This window comes from Cervus elaphus, chromosome 21 (assembly GCF_910594005.1).
Source record: "Cervus elaphus chromosome 21, mCerEla1.1, whole genome shotgun sequence".
Taxonomy (NCBI): Eukaryota; Metazoa; Chordata; class Mammalia; order Artiodactyla; family Cervidae; genus Cervus; species Cervus elaphus.
In genome coordinates this window covers 44613587-44639248 of record NC_057835.1, presented here as the reverse complement: position 1 = coordinate 44639248, position 25662 = coordinate 44613587, and the positions used below count along the sequence as shown (strand labels likewise).

General features: G+C 36.8%; 1 protein-coding gene across 2 annotated transcripts in view; it reads right to left on the bottom strand.

Moving 5' to 3' along the window:
* Positions 1-6342: 6342 nt before the first annotated feature.
* The window catches only part of PKIA (cAMP-dependent protein kinase inhibitor alpha), a 98171-nt gene continuing 78851 nt past the window's right edge, over positions 6343-25662 (bottom strand). The window contains exons 1-3 of one of the 2 annotated variants that reach the window (XM_043880050.1): positions 23419-23546; positions 13865-14042; positions 6343-9821 (exon numbers count right to left, since the gene is read on the bottom strand). In XM_043880050.1, the coding sequence (XP_043735985.1) occupies positions 9742-9821; positions 13865-14042; positions 23419-23520 (360 nt within the window). In that variant the 5' untranslated portion in view covers positions 23521-23546 and the 3' untranslated portion in view covers positions 6343-9741. Of the gene's footprint in view, positions 9822-13864; positions 14043-23418; positions 23547-25662 lie in introns of those variants that run through there. The other variant, XM_043880051.1, reaches the window with a different exon arrangement.

Below are 25662 nucleotides of genomic sequence, written 5' to 3'. Positions count from 1 at the left end.
GCGGGATCCTGTCTATGCCTGGTTGCACGCATCTCTCCTGCTTCTCACTTTTCCTCTGACGTCTGTTTCTTTCAGCTGTTGGATTCTTAACCTTGATGTAAGTCCTTGTGTCTGTTTTTATCTTGAAGCTCTAAGCCTGCCTGTAAAAACTTAATTTCTAACTTTCAGAATTCTTCTGTTTCTATGGTAGGCACTTTGGTGTGGACCCCAGCTGTATCTTGGGGTCTTTGTGCTTGGGACACGTGCTGATGCCCACACTCTTCCCTATGAGTGATTTCTTGGAGCTGGTCTGAGTTCTCAGCGACTTTCTCAACTCCTGGGTCTCCCAGGTTTCCTTTCTGGGGGTCTCAGATTTCTACTCCTGCATCCGTCTCAATATGTTGCCTCAGAGTATGCGCTAGCTAATTTGGATAGTTTTTTAAAAATTTATGATGTCATGTTTTTTCACCTGTGGGCCTCGGTTTCTGTCATTTTGTTTCCTATGTAAAATGTCTAATAATCTCTCTTTCTTCAATACATATTTTAAAAAATCATTCCACTGCTTCACTTGATCTTTCCTGTTGAGTGACATTTCTCCCTAAGAATCTATATGGTATGTTCCATGTTCATCTACTATTGCTCATTATACTTAACTATTTATTACAAATATATATGTGCTTGTCTTACCATTACAATTAAATGAGTACATGTCAATAAAACTTAGGGTATCATGTGGCCCTCTCTTTGTGTGGAGCCATATTCAAAAGAAGTCTCATCCAAAACACAGAAATGATTGAAAGGTATTCCCAATATTTACATTTATCTCTTTGAAAATAGTAAAGCATAGCTAATTAATTGCCATTATAGCTAATAGCCTATAAAAATGCTCTTTTTTTCTGTCCTTTGTCCACATTACACTGATACAATTCTTTTCTGTCCTTTGTCCACATTACACTGATACAATTCTTTTCTGTCCTTTGTCCACATTACACTGATACAATTCTCTTTTTCTCTTCACTGAAGCCTCTTACTTGTCAAATCCCTTTTAGAAACCCAGTTTCACAGCTTTTCCTAATCCTCTAATTCTTAGCTTTTTATTATACAAATTGACTTAAACGTGTTAGCTGGATAACTTAATTGTTTGTTCTTTTCTTTGGTCTGCTTCAATCAATAACTCAATAAAGAACAATTATGGTATGGATTCTTCATAAATTTTCTTTTTCCTCTTATCATCACTCTAATCTGTGTCTAGATCTGTTCTCCCACTTTTGTTACTGAGCAAAAAGCAGCTTCTCATTAGACAGTGGAAACAGAAGGAGAGTTCTTACAGTGAGGAATGGAGTCATGGGAAGTCTGGGAATGCTGATAGAAAAAAACATGGTCACCATCATATATTTCAGTTTCATTGGTCAAAGATTTTAAAAATTTCTTAAAAGTCTTTAAAAAATTTCACTCCTTATAGCATCGAATGCAGAGACTTAAACTTACTAAAAGCTCAATAAATATTTCCTAAATAAATTTGACGACATACTGAATTTTATTTAGGACCATCTGGGAAGGCAGGTTCTGTTTAAGTTGTCACTCCCTAGCTATAGCTATTTTTACATAGCTTTTATGCTCTTAAAATTCACAGTTATATATTGTTTTATGGATTTCAAAGAGCATGCGGAGTAAAGGAAAACTTAGAAATTTAATGGGACAGTCATAATAGTCACACCATCCTACTCAAGTGAAATGTGTAAAATGAATCATGGCAGCCAAAGTGCAAACATGTGTTCTGTTAAAAATTACCTACACCATTACCTTGGCCATTTTTATTTCTTTGTTTCACAGTCCAAAAAATACAGGATACTTCTTTAGTCCTGTTAGGTTTCCAGTGTTAATTTGATTACTACTATTTTTCTACTTTTTTTCCAAATGATACAATATTCAGGGAAAATAATTTAAGGTTATATACATGTGTATATATGGGCTTCCCAGGTGGCTCATTTGTAATGAAGCTGCCTGTTAATGCAAGATATGTGGATTCAATCCCTGGGTGGGTAAGCTGCCTTGAAGTAGGAAATGGCAACACACTCGCGTATTCTTGCTGGGAAATCCCAAGGACAGAGGAGACTGGTGGGCCACAGTCCATGGAATTGTGAAGAGTCATACACAACTGAGTGACTGAGCATGTACCCATATGTGTGTATATATATGTATATATCAATGCGCTTTCTTCTTGAGTATACAAAAACATGTTTCTTACGTTATTTCCCACTTTTTTCTATGGAGTTCTGTCACTGAAATTCACCATATTCTTATCAGGACTCCTATTTTGTTAGGCTATTAGTCTATATTAGAGTACACTTCTGTAAAGCATATTCTTAGAAATTCCAATGCACCCTTGTTCAAAGCCAACAACATCTCCCCAGAGATCTTCCTCTCTGGCTAATATGTTGCCTAGATCCGGAGACTAAGATACAACCTCCCTTTTTGGGTAATCTCAATTCCACAAAACTGAAGGAAATTCATACTACAGAATGTCAATAAATACTTTTACTAAGATAACTGCTTAGCTAAATGACACAGTCTGACTTGCTCATTTATTTGTACATTGTACTATATTAAACAGCTCATCTCTGTAAGTTATATCAAATCTTCGTGTGTATGTGTGTGTGCAGTGTAATTTGGGAATTAAATTTTAAAAGTTTATTGCACTGATTAGGTGATAGAAATCAAGTGTTTATCTTCTGCAGTGCAATTTTATGCATCTTTTACTATTTTCAAACAGTATCTCTGAATTGCATTTTTCTCTGATAGATCTGTGTAAATGTGTCTCAACTATATTGTGAGCTTCAGGAAGGCAGACATTTATTCTAAATATTTGTTGAGTATCTAATAGACAATAAAGATACAAACATTAATAAGAGAGGGCTGCTGCCCTCAAGGAGTTCATATTCTAGTTTGAGAGATAGACATGAAAACAAATAGCTGTGGTTTAGTGAGATATGTTTGCAGACCAAGTGTTAGGGGAGCAAAATACATAGAATAGTAAGTTTCCTAGGATGGGGCTTGGGTATGGAGACATAAGTCCAAAAGTCTCTTAAAAAAGGGTGAAGTTAGGCTAGTCTGAAAGATCAAGGAGAATTTGCCAACAAACCTGAAGAACATCGTAGGGATAGGAAAAACAGCTAATATAGACCAAGGAGTTATATAAAGATAAAATATGGTACTTATACCAAAAAAAGTATTGGATTGGCTAAATTGAAAGATTTGTCAAATTAGAGGAGTGAAACCATGTGACTTTTGTATTAGAAAGATACTTCTGGTTGTACGATGGTTAGAGAGAGTCAGACAAGGCAGGCCATTGCTCAGATATATTTGATAGGAAATGATTTAAAGCACTAAAGTGTAGACAAAAGGAAGTGGGCAGTTTCAAGAGGTAGTTAAAATTAGAGGAACTGAAAAAAAAATTAGAGGAAGAAGAGTTAAGAAACGTCTGAGAATTTTGATTTAAGGTTGCTGGGAAACCAGTACCACTATTATATGGGATCTGTAACACAGGAAGGAAGGCAGGTAAGGGGATGGTGTCATATCCTGGAGTTAGTGTTGTAATGTTGATTTTAAGATGCTTTTGGGAAACCCATGTTAAGCTATCCAATAAGTCAGGTGATTAGGAGTGACCTCTGGGCCAGGCATGAGGACATGGGGATCATCATGGGTATTACGGTGACTAATGATGTTGGAGTGGAAGAGGAGTGTAGAGTGAGGTTAGGTAAAAGGAATAAAGATGGAATTCTAGGGAGGTAGTGGGGATGTAGAAAAGAAAAGAACTCATCAAGGAGAGTGAGGAATTGCTAGAGAGAAAAGGACAAAAGATAACAAACCAAATACTCCTGGGGAAAAAAAGGAGGGCAAATGAGATGTCTCAAAAAAACAAGCAAAAAAAAAAAAAAAACCACATAGTGAATAAGATTAAATTCCATAGGGTTGGCTAATAAAATGTACATAAACTATCCGTTATATTTAGCCATTTGGATTGATATATTTGCTTAGGAGGTCTAATTCAGAGGACTAGGATGGGACTGGGTACAAAGATGTTAAGTGTTTTTGCACGTATGTGACTGCTGTTGGAGGAACTGGTAATATCACTGACAGTCATCCCAGGGTATAATGAAACAGAGAACTCCAAACATCACAGGATAATATTGCCCATCTCTGGATGCACGGGCCCCAGGTTAGTGCTGACAAGTAACAACCACTCCTATGAAGAAATGGACACTGCAGGATCGGAGGATGTAGCTGAGAAACTTGGAGAGAATATGGTCAGAGAGAAAATACACATACATACGAAGATATGAACCTGGTGGAGAAAACAGATTTTTTCTTGGGATATTTAGATTCCATCCTCAAGAAGACTTGTACTATATAGCTTTACTGTGCCATGCTAATGTCAATCAAAATTATAAAATCATGAATTTTGGTTTTAGGTGAAGCCTGAGACCTCTGTAACATCATCACTTTTTAATTTTCACATTGTCCAGGGCTTCTTTGACAGTTACTGAGAGGTCAGATGTCATTAGTAATGAAAAAAAAAAAAGAGCTGGAAGTCAAACTGCAAGAGAATAAGAAATGAGAAGCATGAAAATTGCTATTTGAGGAGACAAGCAGTTAAAGAAAGAGAACTGGAGAACCTGAGCACCTTTGTGGAAAAGGGTAAAGTCGGTGAAAAGGATAACTAACAGACCTCCTGTTAAGGTCAGAAAGAAAATGGTTTAAAAACCTCAGATGAAGGAATAATCTTAGGAAATGGGAAACTTCCTCTGTTCCCAGGGACAGGAAAAAAAAGCTGTGTAGCACTCTGTCTAAACTGAGGCTGCAAACAATGAATAAACATTGTCATAAACTTTTCACAGTCATCCAGAAAACAAGCAGAGAGAAGGGAGATGGTTTGGTAGTGTTGGATTGGACAGGAGAGAGAGAAAGACAAGAAAGCAAGGAAAATTGAAAACATTAAAGAGAAAGATTGACAGGGATTCCAGGCAAAGATAAGAGTTACTGAGAAAATATCCATCTTGACATAATCAGAAAGTAGGTGTGGTACAAATTAGAAAGATAATGAGTGATAGTCAGAGGTTGTTAATTACAACTTTACAATGAGAGATGGCTAGGACCCCAAATCCCCATATCCTGCACTAGAGAGGTGCAAAACATTTACAAGAGACACAAGAGATTAATGCAAACTGGTTGCACTGTTTGCTAGTATTTTGTCCCAAATTACTATGTAGTATTTTATCCTGGTGACCTGAGTAAGAACTTAAAAATATACATCCTTTATTGCCTCTTTGGCTTATATCTTTGCCTGAATTCAGGCTGAGTGCTAGTTGGTATTTGTTTTCTCCTAAGCCCTGCCCTGGTCTCTGTATGTGGGAAAAATACTTTGAAAAGAAAGCAACACTAAGATAAGAGTTATACTCTTTGCTCTTCTATCCTGTTATCCATAATATAGTAAAACCCTGTGTGTCTGTGAGCATTCCTTCTTCCTTCTTGTTGATTCATTTTAGTTTTTCAGTGAACAGGGTGGGTTCATCAGAAAACCTTGACCTTCTAGATAAGTGGTTCTTAAGGTGTGGAGGTGGGAGGGAAGCAAAAAGATATGAAACTCTCACAGGGAATGTTTCCTGTGAGAAAGGAAACATGCACAAGAGGGTGTTTGTGCATGAGTGTATTTGCATGTGGGCAGATAGAGGAGCTGCTGCTGCTGCTAAGTCGCTTCAGTCGTGTCCGACTCTGTGCGACCCCATAGACGGCAGCCCACCAGGCTCCCCTGGCCCTGGGATTCTCCAGGCAAGAACACTGGAGTGGGTTGCCATTTCCTTCTCCAATGCATGAAAGTGAAAAGTGAAAGTGAAGTCGCTCAGTCGAGTCCGACTCTTTGTGACCCCATGGACTGCAGCCCACCAGGCTCCTCTGTCCATGGGATTTTCCAGGCAAGAGTACTGGAGTGGGGTGCCATTGCCTTCTCCGAGATAGAGGAGGGAGCCCTGTAAAAACTTTCAGGAGATTCTGATAAACACCTGTGTTTCTTTTGATTGAAAATCACTGTCCTGCAGGTGAGCGAGTCAGAAAACAGCAGTGATACTGGAGTTTAATATTTGGAGAGGTGGGATGTCTCTGGTAGGTGATCAAGTCCAGGAGGTGGGCTACCAGCACGGGATGGAGGTGAAAATTATTGGCGTAGAGGCCAGGAAAAAGGCTGGAATGCTGGGTACGTCCACCCTAGGATGACTAAGCTTTGGCCTTCTCCTCTGTCACCCGCAGTACTTTCCGGAGCATCATGTACATAATGTGTGTTCAATAAATACTCTTAATAGACTGCACACATTTCAGAAAAATGTATTATTTTTAATATCAAGTATGTGAGCATGCAACATCGCTAAATACAAAAGTCATACAAGCTCACAAATGACTTCAGAGACTGCCACTCATAATTAAAGAACAATTTTGGGCCTATTAAGACATCATAAACATAGATCCTTTCCTGTTTTCACTTGATCATTAGACATTTCCACCCTGTTATTAGTGACTTCGGTCAGAAACCACTGCCTGCAGTTACATTTCTTTACCTCTTATTGCTTCTCAGAAGAGAACAATATCATTTATGTTCTAAACCAGTGCATTTCCACTGTGTCTGAGTAAGACACAGGTGTTGAGCATTTACTGTGTACAGCTCTGGGGGTGCTACCTAAAAATTGGAGGCTTTCTGCCTCTTACCTGCTGAAAAACATTTCTATGAATTTATGATATCAGTATGTCAGCACAGGATGCTTAAAACTGACAAAGGGTAAATTTGAAAAGTTTACACCTGTTGCACATCAGTTGAAAACCTGAAAATTTCACATTTCTAGTTAAACAAAATGAGTAGCATGGAACATAAAAATCTAAACCATGCTAAGTTAGCAGACTTCATTTCAGAAAAATGTCTTTTGGGAAGTATAACCCAAAACATGTTTTAATTAAATTTATTATTGTTATTTAAAAAAAAAAATACAATTGCTACTCACATCTATGTTATTGCTCATCTAGGTAGCCTTGAGAAAGACAAATGCCCTTTTCAGGACTATTTCCTCTTCTAAAATACGGAGACTGATCTAGTCCATCCTTAAAAGTTCCCTTCTAGATAAACATGCTCTGTAACCGGCTTCAGATTTATGGCATGTGTAGTAGAAAACTCCCAGGAGTCAGATAAATACAGGTTCAATTTTTTATTTCATCATTTATTAGCTTTTTAAGCTTGTAAAACTTATACCTTATTCAACCTTAATTTCCTGATTTGTGAAATGGAATAATAGTACCTCTTTAACTGAATTGTTTGAGGATTAAATGGGAGAATATGTGCTCTGAAGTGAATAGCATAAAGTCAGTTGGTTAACAGGCATTCAATGTGTATATTCAAATCAATGTCTTAGTTTTCTACTCTTTCCTTCTCTCCTTAAAAAATCAATTCCATGTATATTACTGACTTTCAAGTAAAAGATATTATGGTAAAACTTGGAAGATACTATGAACTTTTGCTGAGCAACATTTCAGGATGTGTAATTTTCTGGCTTGGGAATATCTCTGGGTTTGAATATAGCAGACAAAGTAGCAGTAAGAGGTCAAAAATAATTCAAAAGCTCCATATGACTTCACAATTTAGCAACTATAGATATTCAAAGACGAGCATGATACCACATGCATTAATAATCATATATCACACAGGAATAGAAATCCTCCACATATACTCAGCACTAGTCCTAAACTTTACAAAATCACATGAAATCAATTTGGAATTCCACAATTTTAAGGATGAAGAGAGCTTTACCTACATTCACAAAAAAGCTATGAGTATAATAAATAAGGATACTGTAAAAGTGATTGTATGGGTTGAATGAGTTAAATGGACTACCAGAAATTGTCTACAATAGCCTCAGGAGCTTCTTTTTCCACTTGTGAGTGTAATAATAGGTGGATTTGTTTGAATATTAACTGGATATTTTGGATCCTATTGGGTTAAGCAGAAGGAAGTACTCTAAAATTTAATCTTTCCTATTTTCTCAAAGACTTACACTGTTAATTTTTTTTTTTTTTTTTTACTATATGCTTGATGACCAAGTGATATCCATGCCCCTATCCCACTCATTCATAATGTACTGTAGAGAGAGATGAGGGCAAACTTACCTTTCATCCTTCATGTAACTACAAAGGAGGGCTGAGTTCCTGGTGTATCCAGGTAGATTACCTGTTGAAATGCTGCTTAAACTACTTCATATGGAATGGTATCTAAGACCTTGAGGACAGTTAAGTGGGGTCTTTATTGTAAAGGGTCTTCCTTTTGCCTGCTATGTGTCCAATAATTCATGAGCCATTGGCATATCACTGGTGCCTTATTTATTACCACTGAGAAATGATTTCATAATACTGACCAGAGGGATTACACAGCTCATAGAAACTTTCCATATAAGAACCACGATGTCAAAACACAGCAGAGGCCATCAACAGTATTAATAAGGATTTTGTCAGCTTCTAATGATGATTATTATTGTATCAGAATGCAATTCACACTAATTATTAGTAAAAGTTTACAAACATTAAAAAGTGCATAATAACATTTGGATCTGATAGGGCTGAAAAAAGACATGAAAAATACAACACAAGGGCTTTACTTTTGTGATTGGTGTCCACATGATTGCAAGGTGATTTTCTCCATCTTTTTTAGCTCCATGGAGATAAGCTGTCCTCCAAATGTTAGTAGTATCATACAGCACTGTGAGAAATTTGATTCCAGAGAAGAAAATATTTCCAGTGCTTAGTATTATTTTCTCTTCACTTTCCCACATCCCCAGTTCTCAAAAAGTCCCACAATTGGAAATAAAAATATTAGTTGGAAAAAGTTCTACATTTGGGAATAAGACAAAATTTGCAGACTGAACTCTGGTCTGTGCAGACACCAAACAGACTGAATTCAGGTAATATTCACATTAATGGATATTTTCAAATGTCTGTATAATAAGCAAAGGAGTCCTGATGAATCTGTTAGACTTAATTCATCAGCAGTGAATTAAGGGGACAGATTGTTTTAAAAAAAAGTGTGTCCTATCTTGTGTACACCACCACGCTATGGAGCAGAATTTTTAGGCAGCCCTTTAAAAAATGAGTGGTATAAAAATTCACAGTAATGTGCATCATTTTTGTTTTTCATAAGCAATCGAAGAAGGGGGCAGTGCTGAGCATCTATATTGTACAATACAAAACAGTGTAAATAACAAAGCAGGAACGCACAGATACATAATGCTAAAAACAGTACTTTCTGGATGGTTCTTTTACTGGGTGAATACTCAGGCCAGAGATATTTAAACTCTGGGGTTCAACCAACCCTTTGCTATTAGACACAATTAAATCCTCTGACATTGTGAGGGGCCAGATGCTACAGGAAGAATCATCATCTAGATCACTGCTACTCTCTACAAGCATTTCATCATATGGTCAAGTGAAAGGATCCGTACAAAAATGACATCCAAACACAAGCCACATGATTTCAACCATTGCTAATGCCAGAGGTAGAGAAAAGTCTGTCTGCAGCCACAGCCTCTGCCCCCACTTTTAACATAACAAGCAGGTTCCTGCAAAGCAGTACAGCCATTTTCTTCTTCCCCTTTTCACTCTTGGAAATAAATGCATTCCAGCCAGGCCTGGAGATTGGAGACATCGTCAGGTGTTGATGAAGGTCAAAGTGGAGTGTTAACTTTCAGATTTTGCGGCTTCTCCCTGGGCTTCCCCACTTTGTTCTGTTGAATTTCGCTGTGCATCTTCTTCCCCTTCTGTTAGAGACATAAAAAGGATAAAGGCAAAATAAAAATGATTGCTTATATTTACTGACTGTCAACATCTTATTGGACATTTTAGAAATCCTCTATTCCTAAATCTTCATACAGACAAGTACATTTTCTTGGTAATCAACGCCCCATCAAGAAAACAGCTTATGACTCCCCTTAGGACTTAGCCACTGGTGGCTCAGTGGCTAAGACTCCGTGCTCCCAAAGCAAAGGGCTCGGGTTCAATCCCTGGTCCAATCCCTGGGCATGTGGCAACTAAAGATCCCACATGCCTCAATTAAGACCTGGCATAGCCAAAATACACAAATAAATAAATAAATATTAAAAAGAAAGAAACAGCTTAAATGTTTCAGTGCCAGTGCTAAAAGACACTTCAGTCGTGTCTGACTGCGACCCCATGGACTGCAGCCCACCAGGCTCCTCTGTCCATGGGATTCTCCAGGCAAGAACACTGGAGTGGGCTGCCATACTCTCCTCCAGGGGATCTTCCCAACCCAGGGATTGAACCCAGGTCTCTTGTGTCTCCTGCACTAGCAGGCAAGTTCTTTACCACTAGTGCCACCTCAGAACCCCTAAATGTTTCAAGGGCAGACTAATTCTGGTTCTGGGAGAGCATGGCTCAAAAAGGCAAAAAATAACTGAGTTTCTTAAGTGGTTAGTGATGCTCTATGCTTTAGATAAATAGTTGGGAAATCTCATGGCCAGGTCATGGTATGGCACTTGTAATTTCACCAGTTACAGAAATCAAATGTGTCTTTAGGCAGAAATCAGAAGTAGGGAACAAGCTTACCTTTTGATGTTTGACTGACTGTCTTATTTTAAGAAATAGTTTAAAATTGTGTTTTACATTATTTTGAACACATGATGATAACCTAGCTGACTTCTCAGAGGTTTAATTAATTTAAATTAAAAACAACAGTGGAAGGACATTATGTCAGGTGGTTACCCCCTAGTTGGATAGTTATGATGGCCTCTGGCCTGCCCTGATGGAACTTACGTACAAATCCAATAAAACCACCTTCATAATTGCACCCTTAGCAACAATCTAAACACCAAAATAAAAAAAATGCTTTCTCTCCATATTGGGTTACTTTACTTGGGTGCAAGCAGCAGACAACTCTTGATTTAAATATTTGCATGTGTTTACTAAGCAACCAATAAGGCTTAGTAGACAAAATATTTGGAGGTCTTGAAAATTTTTACTAAGAATTTATTACCATCACTCAAATTCATAAAGGTAAGCAGGCTGGCCATTATTTAGCTGGAAACGTTGAGGGCAATTTCTTCTTTATGCTTAACAAGTACATATAAGACACCTCACCGTACACCATACTTGGTGCTGTGCTTAGTCGCTCAGTTGGGTCTGACTCTTTGCAACCTCATGAACTGTAGCCCGCCAGGCTCCTCTATCCATGGCATTCTCCAGACAAGAATACTGGAGTGGGTAGCCATTCCCTTCTCCAGGGGATCTTCCTGACCCAGGGATGCAACCCAGTCTTCTGAATTGTAGGCGGCTTCTCTCTATCGTCTGAGGCACCACCTACTTTAGGGAAGCCCACACCATACTTTAGGGAAATTTAAAGCAGTTTTTCCACATAAAAATCATATTCTGTGCTAAAGGGGTTTCAAAAAATACCATGACCCATTATATAGAATGTTCATGTACTATTTTCATTATTAGAGCAATGAGCAAGCCCCCAAGGTTTGCAGATAGTGGAATCTGAGACGTGTAGATTAGCATATGAAATAAGAACTTGATAATATTAAAGATGAAAGTGACTGCATAAATACAAGATGAGGATCTTGACTCCATGGAGCTTGGGACTTTCTGGGTATCCAGGGACACTTCTCAGGGCTCAGCATAATGCTAAAGACACAGAGCTGTGGCTACATAGATGCTTGTTAACAAATCAAGATAAACATGAGACGATAATATTGTTGAACACAAACTTAAAAAGAAGCCGGAATATTCAGGAACTACAAATGAAGTCCCACACTATTCTCAGCTAGTATTATTTAATTTGTCACTGTACAGTTGTCATTTTTCTAATATTTTAGACTTTTGGTCATAGTTATTATTTTTAGTTCTTTGTACTTAGAATAATAAAGTCAGTGCTATTTATACTTTGCCTTAGTCTGGACTTTGTGATTTTTAAGAGAAACAAAATTCTTTCAGAGCCCACTGAATTGCAATTAACATGTAGAAATATTTTAACATCTGGAAGCATAAAGATTTCTGAGTTATTTTAAATTATTAACATTCAATTACAGTATATTAACATAAATATATTTTTGTATTAATATAAAATTTCAATTTATTTAAATTTTAACATAATCTATATAGATTATATTGAGACTATAATCTCTGGTATAAGAAAAGTCTTGTGGCTAATGGGTCTTAACTTCAGTGAGAACAACAATGACAAAAAAAATTAAACTACACTATGAATAAAAATATCCTCATGTTAAGGGTGGCTAAATTAATGTAGATTATCTAAAATAGAATATTTATACAGAATACAAATTTAATGGAAAATTTAGCAAATTCTCAAAGATTGCTGGAAAAAATATATCTACTTCTTTATGCCACCAAATTGGAATGATTCCCTATAGGCTTTCTCAGAGTTAGCAGTTAATTTTGAAAATTAACTCCCAGTAGTAATGATAGAGAAACAAGGAAAACTAAAATATACTTCAGTCTGTGTGCTCCACATAAGCGATTGTTATGGTTTTATTTTCAACCTGAATTTGAAAAGACCAATGTATAACTAGCTGATCTGTAATCACTGAATAGAGTTCTGTCCCTAAGCATTTTAAGATAAGGTTGCTGAGCTATTTCATTCATATATGTATACTCTGACTCAGTTTTCCAATACTGTAACTGGAAGGCTTTGCATAAAAATTCTAGTAGCATAGAAGTTACAACAACAATATCAAGTTGTTATCACAAGTCAGAAACTGACCAGTGTTTTTCATATGTATAACATGTGGTTCCTTAATCATGAACTGCTTTTTATTTTTAAAGATTTTTTGCATAAGTGTTTTTTTTTTTTTTTTCCCAGAGAAATACATTCAGCTTTGATACTTGCAAAAGCTATGGATGGAAGAACTATCAGGGGATTCAGAAGTATTTTGACATGTCAAACTTGTTATACTTTTTCATTGGTAAAGTTAGATTTGGTGGGTAGGACTTTGGGGCCCAATAATAAGACAGCCTTTCAAACTCAGTCTATGATTCAAGAAAAACTAAAAGAACTTCTTACCTAAGACTTATTTATATAACCGACTATTTTACTACCATTCTCAACAAAAATGGTCCTCGAGACCCTTTTATTTTGAAATGGTTCTGGGAATTGAGGTCTGTCAGACTCACCTGTGAATCTTGTTAAACATCTAATGTTGTTAAATGTTAAGAGATGGCCAGTATTGTCCTAGCTCCAGCTTTGTTAAATGTTCTTCATAAGATATTTCAGAGCTTTTATAGAGATGAGGATTTTTTTAAAAACTCATGTGTTTCATTGATTGCATTAGTAAAATCAGATTAAGGTCTCTGCATCTGAGTAGCAAACACTGTAAAGCAGAGTGGGAGTGATTAAGAGGTTAGTACCTGCCTTTTACCTTACATATATAAGACTGTTCATGACTTTCTCCGGAGAAGGCACTGGCGACCCACTCCAGTACTCCTGCCTGGAAACTCCCACGGATGGAGGAGCCTGGTAGGCTGCAGTCCATGGGGTCGCTAAGAGTCTGACACAATTGAGCGACTTCACTTTCACTCTTATCTTTCATGCACTGGAGAAGGAAATGGCAACCCACTCCAGTGTTCCTGCCTGGAGAATCCCAGGGACGGGGAAGCCTGGTGGGCTGCCGTCTATGGGGTCACAAAGAGTTGGCCACGACTGACGTGACTTAGCAGCAGCAGCATGACTCTATCAGGTTACTTCCAAAGGTGTTTTTTTCATGCCTTAATCCTACTTAGTGAAATGCTGCAAATCACTCCATTTTCACAGAGATGTCAAACAACTCACCTGTCTTGTTGATATCAAGACCTGCTAATTTCAAGGCTAATTCATTGCTGTTGCCACTTGCAGAGGAAACCAGGATATCATGTATTGCATTTCTTCTACCCGTTCTTCCTGAAGCAATAAAATCTGCATATGTAGTTTCCACATCAGTCATTGCTAACAAATATCCACATAGCAGGGGCTACAAAAAAGAGAAAAATTGATAGGTAAATGTAATGGTGGCCAATGGTAAACACTTAATAAAAACACTTATTAAATTACTGGCCTATAATATGAATGTGAAATAACTGTCTTGCTTACATGTCTACAAAGCAAGTAATACTTTGATTACTAATAGTCAGGGAACACAGATGTTTTCTGTGAAGAGCCTGATGGTAAGTATTCTAGGTGTGAGAGTATATAGTCTTTATCCAACTACTCAACTCTGCGGTTGTAGTGCAAAAGCAGTCAGAGAGAATACATTAAATAAAAGTAATAAACTGTATTTATAAAAATAGGCATACAGCCATATTTGGCCAGCACGCCATAGTTTGTGGCCCCTGGAGTAGGAAATGGCAACCCACTCCAGTATTCTTGCCTGGAAAATCCCATGGAAAAAGGAGCCTGGTGTGCTACAGTCCATGGGGTCACAAACAGTTGGACACAATGAGCAACTGAGCACACAGTTTGTGGACACCTGTTTTAGATCATAAAATTCTCCTTCTCTAATATAATTTTAGTCAGTCTTCAACCCCAGAGAGAAGAACTTGAGATCAGTAGCATACCAAGGTAGTGGGGGTGGAGTGGAAGGGTTCCATCCTAGAGGTAAGTAGTAAGCAAGGGTGTTGTTTGCAGAGAATCTAAGAACTATAATGAGACTGGCCAAAATCCAGTTTGCTTTCCATTATCACCATGCACCAGCAATTCTAAACTATGCCAATGATCAAATACTTCTCCCACCCAGTGCAGGAGGACAGCTCCCTGGCTGCCCCCTTGGTAAGTCATTCCTTGAGAGGAATAATAATCTTTCTTGATTGAATTTTTTAAACAAAACCTTCAAATTTAAAAAGGAGTCAAAAAAAGTGAGTTTTCCCAAACAGACATGGTGGCACACATCAGTTCAGTTCAGTTCAGTTCATTCGCTCAGTCGTGTCCGACTCTGCGACCCCATGAATTGCAGCACGCCAGGCCTCCCTGTCCATCACAAACTCCCAGAGTTTGCTCAAACTCATGCCCATCAAGTCAGTGATGCCATCCAGCCATCTCATCCTCTGTCGTCTCCTTCTCCTCCTGCCCCCAATCCCTCCCAGCATCAGGGTCTTTTCTTTTTTTTTTTAATTTTTTTATTAGTTGGAGGCTAATTACTTCACAACATTTCAGTGGGTTTTGTCATACATTGATATGAATCAGCCATAGATTTACACTTATTCCCCATCCCGATCCCCCCTCCCACCTCCCTCTCCACCCGATTCCTCTGGGTCTTCCCAGTGTACCAGGCCCGAGCACTTGTCTCATGCATCCCACCTGGGCTGGTGATCTGTTTCACCATAGATAGTATACATGCTGTTCTTTTGAAATATCCCACCCTCACCTTCTCCCACAGAGTTCAAAAGTCTGTTCTGTATTTCTGTGTCTCTTTTTCTGTTTTGCATATAGGGTTATCGTTACCATCTTTCTAAATTCCATATATATGTGTTAGTATGCTGTAATGTTCTTTATCTTTCTGGCTTACTTCACTCTGTATAAGGGGCTCCAGTTTCATCCATCTCATTAGGACTGGTTCAAATGAATTCTTTTTGATGGCTGAGTAATATTCCATGGTGTATATGTACCACAGCTTCCTTATCCATTCATCTGCTGATGGGCATCTAGGTTGCTTCCATGTCCTGGCTATTATAAACAGTGCTGCGATGAACATTGGGGTGCACGTGTCTCTTTCAGATCTGGTTTCCTCAGTGTGTATGCCCAGAAGTGGTATTGCTGGGTCATATGGCAGTTCTATTTCCAGTTTTTTAAGGAATCTCCACACTGTTTTCCATAGTGGCTGTACTAGTTTGCATTCCCACCAACAGTGTAAGAGGGTTCCCTTTTGTCCACGGGTCTTTTCAAATGAGTCAACTCTTTGAATGAGGTGGCCAAAGTATTGGAGTTTCAGCTTCAGCATCAGTCCTTCCAATGAACACCCAGGACTGATTTCCTTTAGGATGGACTGGTTGGATCTCCCTCCAGTCCAAGGGATTCTCAAGAGTCTTCTCCAAGACTACAGTTCAAAAGCATCAATTCTTCGGTGCTCAGCTTTCTTCACAGTTCAACTCACATCCATACATGACCACTGGAAAAACCACAGCCTTGACCAGAGGGACCTTTTTTGGCAAAGTAATGTCTCTGCTTTTTAATCTGCTATCTAGGTTGGCATAGCTTTCCTTCCAAGGAGTAAGCGGCTTTTAATTTCATGGCTGTAGTCACCATCTGCAGTGATTATGGAGCCCCCAAAAATAAAGTCTGACACTGTTTCCACTGTTTCCCCATCTATTTGCCATGAAGTGATGAGACCAGATGCCATGATCTTAGTTTTCTGAATGTTAAGCTTTAAGCCAACTCTTTCACTCTAATCTTTCACTTTCATCAAGAGGCTTTTTAGTTCCTCTTCACTCTCTGCCATAAGGGTGGTGTCATCTGCATATCTGAGGTTATTAATATTTCTCCCGGCAATCATGATTACAGCTTGTGCTTCTTCCAGCCCAGCATTTCTCATGATGTACTCTGCATATAAGTTAAATAAGCAGGGTGACAATATACAGCCTTGATGTACTCCTTTTCCTATTTTGAACCAGTCTGTTGTTCCATGTGCAGTTCTAACTGTTGCTTCCTGACCTGCATACAGGTTTCTCAAGAGGCAGGTCAGGTGGTCTGGTATTCCCATCTCCTTCAGAATTTTCCACAGTTTATTGTGATCCACACAGTCGAAGGCTTTGGCGTAGTCAATAAAGCAGAAAGAGATGTTTTTCTTGAACTCTCTTGCTTTTTCGATGATCCAGTGGATATTGGCAATTTGATCTCTGGTTCCTCTGCCTTTTCTAAAGCCAGCTTGAACATCTGAAGTTCTCGGTTCATGTATTGCTGAAGCCTGGCTTGGAGAATTTTGAGCATTACTTTACTAGCGTGTGAGATGAGTGCAACTGTGCGGTAGTTTGAGCATTCTTTGGGATTGCCTTTCTTAGCCAGGTAACACACATACTTAAATATTTAATGAAGAAATATTTTCAAGGTAGAATATGAGATACATGTAATTACAAAAGATCACCAAATGTAAGTCTTTAAGTTCATTTCCTATGTTAAAAACTCATATCTTTTCCTGAAGGGCAATGGCAGATGAATATTGAGATATGAATAATGAATTTCTATTGGATTAATTTTGTTTAAACAGAAATTTAAAACAACACAATTTCTCTCCTACTCTTAGAGATTCAAATTACATTTGATCACAGTTTAAAATTAAAAACCCATAACCAATAATCAAGAGAAAGGAAACTTTTCAAAATATATGAAATGTAGAAGAAGCTAAAATTGTGGAACCCATCATGGACATGCACACTGTCACTCTGAAGAAACCTGATGCCATTTACAGTGTAATTCAGGATGGAAGTCAAGCACCTTCCTTAAGACTTAGTTCTTCTCCCAGTGTGTAACTAGAGAGCTATTAATTTAATCTGGGGAACTCTTTTATACTCTCCTGTAAGAGCAAGCTGAAAGAGGAAAAAGCACAGAGGAAAAGCTGAAATAGGTAATATATGAATAATGCATGCTTTACTGTGACTATAGTATGGATAACATTGGTTTCCAATCACTTGACTATATTTACCATTCTTTTTCATGGCAATGTGATTTAATGGAGATTTAATAAAATCTCCACATGCTTCTCAGAAGATCCTAGGTTTAGTTCTGGCTTTGCCATTGGGTCATGGAGTGACAGTCAAAAAAATCACTTGACCTTCTGGCCTTCCATTTTCTAATAAGTAAAGCAGGACAGCTGGACGACATAATCATTAATTTAAGTGAGAGTTAAAAAAAAATGATTATTCAAAACTATCATTTCTAGAATCTTGAATTTGAAATTCCCTGCTGTGACCATTACCATGTATTTTTTTTTTTTTTCTTTTCCTCTTACTCTCAATGAAGCTATTCTTCACACTGGTCATATCTTTAATTTCTTTAACCTTTTTTCCTTTTAGTTTCCTCTTAGCCCAGTGTGGATCAATTGCCCACCACTTCATGTAGCGTCTTATTAGCATCAAGAAGTGCGTTTGCTCTACACCACCCGGAAAACAGCACAGTGCACTTTCTTTGATCTCATTACTTGGTGGCTGAGTGTTACCAGAAAAAGCCACAAAACTGTGCCAGTTGGCTCAACTAAACATTTTTTACTCAATTATTTGTACATATTATGAGTTGTAGAGAAATTCTTTTGTTTCACTGTAGTTGACTCTTCACTATGCTGCTCTCTGTGGGAAGCATTTCAAACCCTTTCTGCTCCACACAACCAGATACTACCTGCCTTAAGAGACAACTCTGAATCTTTCTTCTTGGAAAAGATTAAGATATCTGTTACAAGTTCTTAAATTTCTTCCTATCTCAAATATATTTCTCTGCAAATCACTATTTTTTTTTCTAGATAAATTAGCTGCTTTCTTTTTTAAGGCATGCTACTGATTCTATGAAATTAAAAGATGTTTGTCCCTTGGAAGGAAAGCTATGACAAACCTAGACAGCATATTAAAAAGGAGGAACATCACTTTGCTGACAAAGATCTGTATAGTCAAAGCTATGGTTTTTTTCTGGTAGTCATGTACAGAAGAGAGAGTTTGAACATAAACAAGGTTGAGCACTAAAGAATGGATGCTTTCAAATGGTGATGCTGGAGGAGACTCTTGAGAGTCCCTTGAACTTCAAGGAGACAAAACAAGTCAATCCTAAAGGAAATCAAACCTGAATAGTCATTGGTAGGACTGATGCTGAAGCTAAAGCTCCAATACTTTGGCCACCTGATGTGAAAAACTGACTCATTGGAAAAGACCCTGATGCTGGGAAAGATTGAAGGCAGGAGGAGAAGAGGGTAACAGGGCATGACATGGTTGGATGGCATCACTGACTGGAGGGTCACGAATTCGAGCAAACTCCAGGAGAGAGTGGAGGATAGAGGAACCTGGAGTGCTACAGTCCATGGAGTCACAGAGTCAGACACGACTTAGTGACTGAACAACAACGACAAATTGATTTTATTTCTTATTACCTCCGATAGGACCTTGCTGAATCCATTTTTTTTTTTTTCCCTCAGTAATTTGTGTCTTGTTTCTCCTCTGGATTTCTTCTTTAAGTCTATAAGCCTGTTCAAGTGTTACCTTACTTAAAAAACTGCGCCAACCATTCAACTCAATACCCTTTCCTCAACCTTCATACATCTTTGCACTACCTTCTCTTTCCTTCATTAAACTTCTCAGAAGGGTTCAGCTACTTTTATTTTCTCATTTTTCTTGAACCAACCTTTAGAATTTTTCTATTCCATTGGCCTTTGTATAGGATTTTTTTTTTACAGAGACTACTTTCTTACAAATCATTAAATGATCTGTTTTAACATTAAATAACTGCTTGAAGTTTCTTCTGAGGGTCCATCCTGTTTGAGCTCTCTAGTTGATACTGCTAGTTACATTGTCCTTGAAACTCTCCCCTAGGACAAATTAAAAGGTATGGGGCAAAATAGGAATCAGGTGTATCTGTATTTGATTCTGGAGTTTCCATTTACTTGTTATGTCATGTCTAATCCCTCTGTACTCAGTTCTTTATTTATAGATATGATAATATACTTAGTTCCCAGGATGATCATGAAAATTTACTTGGATTATGTATCTCAAGAGCCTAACACAGTGTTTGGCACATGGTGGGAAAGTGCTGATTAAAAAAGAAAAAAAAACAACAACTGTCACTTTACTTAGCTTTCATGATATCTTATTGTCCTGGTTCCATCCCATTTGACCTTTATATTCTTTATGATTTCCCTTTCTAGGGTCATCTTTAGAAATAAGGGCACATTTTGTGGAGATTTAGAATCAGTCATCGACCTTGTTTACTTACTGACTTGAATAACTCATCTAATTTCAATGCTTCTAATTTCTCACTATGGATAATACAAAAGTATGCATCTCCTATATAGAACGTTCTCCCAATCTCTTTCACACACAAGAGGAACTGGCTGCTGAATAGGGGACTTCCAGCTGGTTTTGGAAACATTTCAAATTCAATAAAAAAAAGTTAGACAATAATAAAACACAAACAGAGAAAATCTGCATCATTAATACACCATGTTGATCATGTGCCATGCTGTGCTTAGTTGCTCAGTAATGTCTGACATTTTGCTACCCCAATTTTTTAGTTATTTCTTTACTTAATATCCATGTCTAATCATTTGCCAAGTCATGTTGGTTTTTATTTGATGTCACTCATAATTATTCTCTGTAAAACATAAGAAAAACTCTCACCAGGATTAGTGCTGAGTTTTCCCATAACCTGGGAAGAAGCCACTTTTGGTGCACTAACTTTAACCACTCACTCTCACATTTTGTATGTTACAGAATAATACATATATCTTCCCAGATCTTCTCTGATGGTGCATTTGTTCAAGTCTGTTAGTCTGCTTGTTTTTTTTTTTTTTTTGGTGGGGGAGAGGGCAGCATGCATGGTCTTAATCATCCTGACCAGGGATTGAACCCATGCCCCCTGCATTGGGAGCACAATCTTAACCACTGGACCACCAGGGAAATCCCCAAACTTGCCTATTGAAATGGATTTAGCCATCAAAATTCAGCCAAATCCCATCTTCTCTTTGTCTTCTTTCCCCTATCTCATCAGTTACCATTCCCACCGGCCCTGATTTGTGCCTGTAAGGGCACTAAAATTCTAACTAGCATTATGGGTGACTCACCTCTAGACATATCACAAGTTCTGACAAGACAGGAACTGCAGTTTGTTAATATTTTAACTGCAAAGTATTCCTAGTAGAGCCGTTAGCACATTGTAAGTGCTGAATAAAAGTATGTTGAAAAGAAATGAACAATGAGAAAGAAATATATTGATAGCCTTTCATCAGTAGCCACAGAGCACATCCCTACTCCTGATGGAACCTAGGTCTTCTGCACTCAGGCAGATTCTTTACTGTCTGAGCTACCAGGGAAGCCCTATACTAAATGACCAAATTCTAAAACTCTGGAAAGTTTTATAGATGAAGAATTTGAGGACCAGAGAGTTCAAGTAATTTGCCAATTTTCACATAATTAATTGTTTGGAATGAAGGTCTGCAAATTCCCAGTCCACTCTTTCTGTTCTACCAGGTTGCTTGTCTATAGGTAAGCTACGAATTTGGATAGTTTTTGACCTTGAAGTAATTCAGTATCATTAAATATAACAATATTTTCATTACTTACTTCACCACCATTAACAAACATAGCACTTAGTTTCTATGTTACTTTAAAGATTTATAATTGGATATCTTTACAGATATCTTTCTATGGTCATGTTTTGAAATAAGGACACATGCTGTGGAAATTAAGAATCAGTCATTGACCTTATATCCAGCAAATGTATCTGATAAAAGAGTTACAGGAATAAGTTAATCTCACATCCATTGTTATTGTCTTTCATTCTTAGTCTCTTTATGACTTTTTAAAACATAGGCTTTAAAAATAGCACAACTGCTATTATTTCTCATCTAATAACAAGGTTATGAAGCAGGCAAATCTTTTTTTAATTGATGAAAGTAAGTTTCAGGGATGTTAAGTGACTGCTAAATGGAGCACAGAACTATGACTCAAACCTAGGTCTGTGAGTTTTGCATAAAGAGTACTGTATTCTGCAATAAAGTTCCCTGTTTTTTGTCATTATCATTTTTTCAAATATAGACTGTCATAATAATACTTATATATGTGGGAGTTTACTTCTAATTCACATTGCTGATAACAGATTTAACAAGATTTGAAATATCAGAGTGAGACACAAAAAAAGTGCTAACACTTTCCATGAGAAGATATGAATTAAAAGGTGTACTGTGCTATGATTTATATATCTGGGGATGTTAATTCCTAGGGATGAGGGTAATTCTACTTGTAAGAGGGGAGCCAATGACTTAATTTGAATTTTCATTAAGGTACTCCTAAAAAAATGAGCTCATGGAAGAAGAAACAGGGTTATGAGAGATGTACTGATACACGTATATTGTGTTCACCTTTGAAATGTGTATGCCTAGTTTTCAATTGGATTGAGTAAAGACAATAACAAGAATTGTAAGAGAGTACTTCTGTAAACTTCTTTTCTCCTTAAGCATTTATGAAATATATTTGCTAGACTGATGTGCATCCAATTATAAACCTCAGAAACTAAGTACTGGGCGTTCAATTATGGCACCCATTATAATCATTAATATAATAGTTATTATTGTAAAGTAGTATAGCACTCTTTTTACATTTGCTTTCTCTAGACAATAAACTTATTTTTCACTAAAAGAACAACAGCTGACAAATAATGCCTATGTAAATACATGAAGGAAAAATATAATTACATTTTGAAATAAGATATATAGATGCTATAAACTGGATCTTTTTTTTCCTCTCTCCATGATTATACTTCCTTAGTGAGTTCCCATTAGGTGCTCAAAACAGTCATTTTTACATGCATAGCAGCTATCTTTTCCTCGTCCAACTAAACATTTAGACACGGCTCTTAAATTTATTGATATGACTACCAGAGACTGGAAATAACTTTTACAGCATTATAATCACTGTATAATGACTTCTTGTTTGCTCAGACATTCTGGGGAAACTGTTGCCAAATGTTTTGTCTGACAGACATTCACCCAAAAGTGACAACAAAAAATATCTAATAAGTGTCGGCAGCTGGTAGAGGTTTAATAGAGTACCACTTAGCACATATTCTGGCCTTATATAAAATAAACTAATCAGAAGAAAATTTGGAAAATTTACCAAAGGGGGGCTTTGATTCCATTAGAGCTTCCTGTTTATGTTGCTATAATTAGAATAATTAGAATCAGAATTAGTATTTTGTCATGTATAGAAAGGATAATATTCTTTTGTTTAATATCTAGAAAAATATAATATCTAGAAAAATATAATACAATATAAAGAGCTATTTATACTAATATCCAAAGTCTGATTAGAGAAAGGAAAAGACATTTTATTATTTAAGTATTGTACTGTTTAAAATTAAATTTTAAAGCATATCTCTAAATATTGATATCTAAAAATCCAATCTAAACTCATGACTAAGAAATAATCTTGTTTTCCTTTCCCCCCTCTTAAAAAAATCTCACTCTCCCTTTTTATCAAAGGAAAGAGTATATTGGTATTCTAAATTTTATTTTGTTTGTCTAATGGATTTCTAAAGTGAGATAATTCAGTTGGACTTTCCCTTATTCATGCCCTTTGTCCTTTTAAATATCATTTACACAAATTGAGAGAAGAAACCAGAAGATTTCATCCTAGTAGAATTTATAGATTTAAATAGATTGTACTTACGTCTCCTATATTAAACAAATTAAAGCGTCCACACAGATGTATCCTAAGAGAAGTTGGGTCTATGAAGCTGCTTAAATGATTTTTATAGTGACATTGAGTCATGAGCCAAATGGTGACTGGATAACATGCTAATTTTACTCCTGTAAATGGGGACACATGAAATGAGACTCACAGACTTGGAAGAAAGAATGGAGAGAATGTCATCACAGGCACTGAAGTCTTCTAATATAAATGGTATGATTGCTTTTAAAACAGAAGGAAAATACTTCCTATCTATCATTTATAAATGCAATTCCATGACTTCCCAATTGTTACTTTATAAAATAACATTAAATTTGTTAAAAGTCCTTGAGTAGTTTACTGTGTGCTTAGGGCTTGGTCTATACGTTAGTGTTTCTGAAACATTTTGGTCTCAGATATCTATTATATTCTCAAAAATTATTGAGACCACCAATGAGATTTTGTATATATGGTTATATCTGCAAATATTTACTATATGAGAAATTAAGACTGAAAATTTTAAATATTTATTAATTGACTTAAAATATAAATAACAAGCCCATTACATGTTTCCATAAATAATATATTTTTAGTGAAATAAAATATATTTTCCAAAGCCAGGAAAAAAGTGACAAGAATGGCATTATTTTACATTTTGAAATTCTCTGACTTAGTTTCGCAAATGTCTGGCTTAATAAAAGACATCTGGTTTCTCATATCTGCTTCTGCATTCAATCTGTCTCAATATGTTGTTTTAGTTGAAGTATATGAGGAGAATCTGGCATCACACAGATTTCTTAGTTGGAAAAGTGAGGAGAACTTTAATAGCTTTTTCAGAGAATTGTCGATTTTTAAATTTTGCAATGGGGAATCTAAAAACCGTATCAATATGCTTCCCATACTGCTTTATTAAAATCTATTGTCTACTTTGCACTTTAAATGGATCTTTTGACCACATATGTTTTAAAAAAAAAATCATTTGGAAAAATATTGGTTCACTGCAAAATTTCCAAATGGTACCATAGGTCATTATACAATATTTCATTTGTTAGTAATGCCATCTATCTCATCAGAAAAGTTTTTAAGAATTGGGAAACTGACAAGTTCACAGGAGCAGCAAACACATTTTCCAAAATTGTAATTTTTGTTTGAAAGCTCAGCTTTTATCATTGGCAACAGATACAGTTGGATTTTGCCTCTTTTGAAGTGACAAGTTCACTCTGTTCATTTTCAAGAAAGTCTCTGCCAAATACCCAAGTTTGAAAATCCACAGTTTGCTTGTCAGGCCTTTCAAGTAAAAATGGTGATTCATGAGAAAAGTTGCAAATTCAGCTCTTGACCCAAGCAGTCATTACAAGTACTTTACTTAAGACAACCATGCGGTTGGTACCTGCTTCAGTGATGTACCAGTTCATCACATAGAATATTAAAAAGACCTCTACTCAAGGGTGGAGATTGTATATATTTTTAATATGTTAATATATCTTTACTGTTTGATCATGTACATTCTTAGGTAAATCTCGCATTTTAAAAATATTAACTCTGAGTGTGTGGTGGTGAAGAATACCAGGGTCACTAGCAGAGTTTGCTGCTGCTGACTTGATTCATGCTAAGGTGTCAGCAGTTTTCCTCACTATGGTTCCGCACCATTACTGCAAACGAACATCAGTCAGTTAAGTGAAAAAGGCAAACACTTCAGTATTAGTATGAAAATTATTTTGAACTTGTGAATCCACTGGAAGTATCTCAGGGAATGACTGAAAGGGTTTGTGGGACATGCAGGAATTGGGGGACCAAATTTTGAGAACTGCCGATCTACACAGTAACAGAAAGCTGTCCAAACAACACTACAGATTACAGAGGGAACCCTTTAGCAAAGAACTTAACTAAGCAAGTTTTTGATTCCTAAAATACTTTGGAAATATCAGCTATTTCCATGCTAAGCATTATCTTTTTTTTTTTTTCCTGTATAAGGATATTACTTATTTATCTAATTCAGGCTTAAGAGGAATCTAGTAACTTTTTCTAAAAACAAACCCCCGGTCTGACATATCAGAGGGTTTCAAACTAAGTCTCAGGAGCTCAGAACAGAGTGACAGAACTTGAGGCTACTTTAATTTCCCCTTTTTCTTGAATTGGCTTATTTCCCAGTGACACTTTGGAGTGAGTGACAGTAAAGATATCAAGAACAGCATTCTATTAATAGCAACAATTTGAAAATTTCCACAAAAGTCTCCTCTGCTA